The following is a 5,443-nucleotide window of genomic DNA, read 5'->3' on the forward strand; positions in this document are numbered from 1 at the left end:
TCTGCCCCCACACCCTTCTCAGCCAGCGTGGGGCAGCCTCTCTGCCCCCACCTTGGCTGTAACTTCTGCCTCAGAGAGGGACTGAGGCTGCAGATGCTCTCCCTTCTCCTCAGTCGCCCCCATGTGTGACTGTGCGGGGTCGCTCAGCCAGATCATACCTCCGCAAGTCTGCATTTCTGCAGTTCTCCCCTGCAGTGGCTCCCTTCCCCTCCCCCTCAGTCTCCCGCACTGGGCTCTCCTCCTCTCCTTCCCAAGGCTCTGTCCACCTCTTCTCCCACTGGCTGGGTCCGTGCCACAGCATCTCCATATATCTCTCTGCATCACTCCAGGGCTGCCTCCGTCTCTGCTCCTGTCCCAGTGACTGTTCCCATATCTCTCCATCGCCCCTCCCCTGGCTCCCCCGCACTCTGAGGCTCTTTCTCTGCCTCCTCATCTCTCCTATGTCCTCACCCCCTCCCTCCCCTTGCTCCTCAGACCTTGGTTTGTCCTGGGCCACCACAGCCATCACACTGTGTGACGCTGTCGAACGGGGTCCATTTGCATCCCCGTGCTCCCCCCTCCTAGACTGCGAGCTCCCTGCAAGCACAGGCTGTGTCCTGCTCCCCTGTGTCGCCCGAGCCTGACACCCGGGAGGCTCCCTGTAAAGCTCTGTGGAATGTGCTTCCACCCTTGTCACTTGGCGTTCTCTCCCTTTCACCATGTCCCTTATTCCCTGAGACACTGGGGTTCCTTTTCTCTGAGCCTCTGTGGTCACTTCTCTTCCTTTATCTAGATCTCATGATATGGATCTGATTTGCTCTTTGTAAAGACTTTGGTTCATTCCTTGGTTCTGTCCTTGGGATCAGGCCTGCCTCCTCGCAGAGATATATTTTGGGTTACTGATGGATCTCTCTTTGGTTTCTTCATCTGCCTCCTCATTTCTGCCTGTCCCTCAATTCTAAACCCATCCTTTGCTCAGTCGTGTCAGACTCTCCCTACTTCTACCCCTCTTCCTCTTCTCTTCTCCCCCACCCCCACCTGGACCCTGGCCTTGCAGCCTTCCCAGCTCAGCTCCGCCCTCTCCCTCCTAGCCCACAGACTCCCACCACCGAGGTCTAGCTCCGTCTTGCGAATCCGGAGGTTTCTCTTTAGCCACGCCCCCGTCCAGGTCCCCACTAGCCTTGCCTTTCGCGCGGCCTCACCCCAGCCCCAGCACGGCCAGAAACCTCTCCGCTTAGCCCCGCCCCCGGTGCAGGCAGCGATCCTATCAGAGGCCGCCTTGCCCGCCCCGCCCCGCCCGCAGCGCCTCCTCCGCGCGCCGGCACCGCCTACCTGCCGGGTACCGCTCATTGACCGGCCAGCTGTCCACCTGCAGGGTGGCGTTGCCGCCACTTCGAGTGAAGCGCACCACGTGGTATTTGCCGTCGCTCACGATGGCGTTGGGCTCATCGATGGTAATGTCGTCCGTGCCCACATTAAAGATCACCCCCACGGTGCCCTGGTCCTGGGGACAAGGAGGTAGAGGTCAGCAACAGGGAGGGAATAACAGTTCACTCTTTCTAGAACTCCACCTGTGACCACCACTGGCCCAGATCTGTGGCACTTCACAGCTTTAAAACGCACATCTCCCCGTCATGCCTTTGCTGACCCTCTCACCTGCCCAAAGAGGTGGGCAGGCTTGCTTCTCCCCCACATGCAGGCATGGGAGTGACCTGAGATTCAGAGAGGTTGGGACCACGGTGGGGTGCAGAGCCTGGACCGGGAGCACTTCCACTAACCCCACCTGCCTCTTGCCTTTTGGTTCGTTCAGAATATTCACAAATGTTTACAGGGCACCCATTCTGTGCAAGGGCCACTGAGCCCAGGCCCCAGACATGGTGGCTAGGACCAAGCTGGGGGCCAATGGAAGCTCAGAGGGTGGAGGATTCCCTAGCGCAAGACCAACACTTTCCTCCATGCCAGAGGAAAGACTGGCCTCCCTGCTCCCTACCACCCCCAGCCTCGAGCCTCCCCTTCCCTGCACGCTCAGCACTGAATAGGTCCCCCGGGGCCCCTGCACTAGGGCATCAACATGCTTCTGCTGGCAGCTCATCAGGCCCCATGTTGGTCAGGCCTGAGTGTGAAATCACAGGAGCAGAGGCAGGGTCTGAACTGTGTATTTTGGGGGGTGATGAGTATGGAAAGAGATCAGGGAGACAAACCAAAGTAGACTTACTAAGGAAAGATGAGCGTGTGGGTATAAGGGGTAGACGATGGGGCTGGGAGCTGAGGAAGGACACGAGAAGAAAGTGAGAGACCCATGCCTGGAGAAGGGGAGCAAAGAGTCAGTCTCAGCAACCTCTGGGACCTAGGGTCTCAGGCTCTGGACACAGCAGGGCCTGGGGAACCCTGCAGAGGCCACCCAGGATCCAGCCCCAGAAGAGTTCTGTTGATGGCACCGGCGTGAGAGGGAGCGCTTCACCAAACCCTAAAATGTGCCGGGCCCTCTCTTCTCTTCATCCCCACAGCAACCCTCTCAGGAAGCTGATGGCATTCCCAATTCACAAAGGAGAAAACTGAGGAGGTTGAGTAACACCCCCAAATCCACATCACAGGAAAAGAACCCCAGATTTGAACCCCAGTTGGCCTGACTCCAAAGCCAGTGCGCTCTCCCTCCCACTGGTCTAGGGAGACACTGACTCAAACTGCAGGGGGATGATCTGAGCAGCTACTAAGGCCAACCCACCTGAGAGACCAAAGACACCTACCTAAAGAAGCCAGGGGAAGGCCCAGGAGGGCCTAAACCTGAGTCCCCATTCCATTCCCATGCACTTGCCGGCAGCACTTGAGCTCAGCCTCCTGAGTCCCCCACAGCCCTCCTCCTGCACAGGACAGACACCCACACAGGCTCACTTAGGCCCCCTGAATCACACACAGTCATAGGACCCAGATCATCAGAGAATACACACACTCACAGGTCTTCCTGAAAGACTACCCCAGTCCAGCCTGGGCATGAGGGCCCATTCACCTGCCAACTCCTCATCCAACAGAGCCAAGCAGCTTGGTGGCACTGAGGATGGGATGCGGGGCTCACAGATGGGGCGGGGACTGGGGTTTTGCAGAGAGCTGGGCACAGGGTGGGCAGCTGCGGCTCACTTGGGAGATCCAGGCCTGATCCCTTCCCCCCTCGTGGGTCCAGTTCTCCCCCTCCTAGAACCTGGGAAAGCCCCCGCCACACACACACACACACACACACACACACACACAGAGTCATACACGCATGCAGCATCTCTCCTCAGGTGCAGTAAAGCAGGGAAACTGAGGCCGGGCTCGCCTAACAAAGAGTACTCACAAGCCCCACGCACCCACCACCCACAGACTGACAACATCCCAGGGAGACTGGATGATCACATGCTCCCCACACACATGAGGGAAACAGCCGATGCTCCTCAGTACTATTATTAGCGATAACATCGCCCAGAATAGCATCAGCCCCTTGGATGCTTCGGGGGCTTTCTCCCCGTGAGGCTCAGGCCAGGCGGTGATGGTGGTCAAGGAGTAGAGGCCGCCTGGGAGCTGGGGTGCCAGGGAGGCCTGCCAGGGTGACTGGAAGGCAGGACACCCGGGTTTTCTAGGAGGCAGCTGAGCTCAGAGCCATACGCTCCGGGGGAGAGGCAGCTCCCAGAGCTGCTCCCGACGTGAAGTCAGTTGTCACTTCTGTTAAAGTCATTAATTCCTAATTCCCCAATTACCTCATTAGGCGGCAGTGGGGAGAACGCGGCCGCTCCTACAGCAAATAATTATGGGAGTCAAAATTAATTTGGCAAAGTGGAGCGACGCTTTATTAGAAACGTCAAATTGCTTTTCTCTTATTTTGCTGCCGCCTCCCCACTCTCTGAGAGCTGCTAGTGACGCGGCAGCAGGAGCTGGTGTGTTCCCAGGAGAGGAGTGGCTTGGGGGCTGCCCCCCAGGGGCTTCAGCCCTGCTGGCCGGCCTGGCGCTCCCCTCAGAGCTGGCCTCTCCCGGGGCTCCCACCCTTCCTCTGGGGCCCCGGCCCTCACCTGGCGCCCCACCCCTGCCCTCTGCAGCACCAGGCCTCATCCCTCCATAACCCTGAGCCAGGTGAGGCCTGGGGGACGCTGGGAGAGAAGAGGGGGTCCCTTCTCCCTGCACCCCGAGCCCCTACGCTGTCTCTTCAGCACTGAGGAGCCCTGTCTCCTGACCCCACAGGCACAAAGACCTGCAGGAGTGTTCAACGAGGCAGACGCAGAGCACAGGCAGATCTGGAATCCCAGACACTCGGGGTGGGGCTGATACTGAGCGCTTCCTGCAGGCCGGGCCGTGTCCCGAGGGCTTGACACACACAGTCTCACTGGAACCTCACAGACTCCCTTTGTCCTTTTACCGTCCTGTTATCGGGCCACTCCACAGATGAGGACACTGAGGCTCGTGGGGTGAGTGCACGAGGCCAGAGCAAGGAAATGACAGAGAGGAGACTCAAGCCCAGCCCGTCAGCTCCGAAGCCATGGCTGAACTCTCACGAGTGTGCGGAGACAGAGCACAGCCCTCACTCCCAGACAGGGCCACGGGGACACAGCCACACCTGCCACAGCGCCAGGAGACTGGAGTAACAGCACATACCACTCCGCCGGGGAAGGCCCACGGGGAGCGGCACACGCGATCAGAGGCCGCGAGCCTCTCCCCCACGGTCCCTCGAGGTCCCACTGTCACTCCTGACACCATCAGTAAGCACCCAGCCCCACACGCCACACACACTCATGTGTGCCATCCACAGCCACGGTCTCTCACCTCCAGCCAGAGACACTGTCCCGCTCACACAGGCACGAACCTTCCAGGCCTTCTCCCCCAGCGACTCGCCCCTCCGCACCCCTTTCCTACACGCTTCTCTGCCTGGCCTCCCCCGTCCAGCACCCAGCAGCTGCCACTCCCACTCCAGCTCCACTCCGCCCACAGGACATCTCACACCTCCTGCCTTTGCTCCCTGGTGTTGGGGGAGGTGTGTGCAGCCTGGGGACCCTGAAAAGCTGATGTGCACGGAGGGGCCAGTTGCCACGGTCCAGTCAGATGGGGAGAGGCCAGAGCTCAAACATGCTTCCTCGGTCCCCCTAAAGCCTGGGGCCCCCTCACCCAGATCTTTCCAGCATAGAGAGCCTGGCCACCTTGCTCGACCCCCCGGCTCAGGGGGTCCTGGCCATGGTCAGCACGTGGGATGTGGGCAGCAGGGGACTTACAGGTGGAAGTGCAGAGTGAGGTCAGAGGCCCAGGGGTTAAGACCATGAGAAGGGGACAGGGGAGAGGCTAAGTGCAGAAATGAAACAGAGCAAGGCCTGAGGCCACTGGGAAGAGTGTGGGGTAGGACTAGAGATGGGGAAAGGGTCAAGGAAGGAAAGGGGCTACCTGAAGACCAGAGTTAAGATGAAAACTGAGAAGAGCCGTGAATATGGTGGGGGGGGGGGGGGGGGGG

The 5,443-nt window shown here is 59.7% G+C and overlaps 1 protein-coding gene across 14 annotated transcripts in view; it reads right to left on the reverse strand.

Moving 5' to 3' along the window:
* NRXN2 (neurexin 2) overlaps positions 1-5,443 on the reverse strand; it is a 97,281-nt gene that overhangs the window by 21,458 nt on the left and 70,380 nt on the right. For all 14 annotated transcript variants that reach the window (XM_032414350.1, XM_032414354.1, XM_032414355.1 and 11 more), the window contains one exon: positions 1,312-1,483. In XM_032414350.1, coding sequence (XP_032270241.1) covers positions 1,312-1,483 — 172 coding nt within the window. The remainder of the gene's footprint in view (positions 1-1,311; positions 1,484-5,443) is intronic.

The sequence above is a fragment of the Phoca vitulina genome, unplaced genomic scaffold (assembly GCF_004348235.1).
Source record: "Phoca vitulina isolate PV1807 unplaced genomic scaffold, GSC_HSeal_1.0 scaffold16, whole genome shotgun sequence".
Taxonomy (NCBI): Eukaryota; Metazoa; Chordata; class Mammalia; order Carnivora; family Phocidae; genus Phoca; species Phoca vitulina.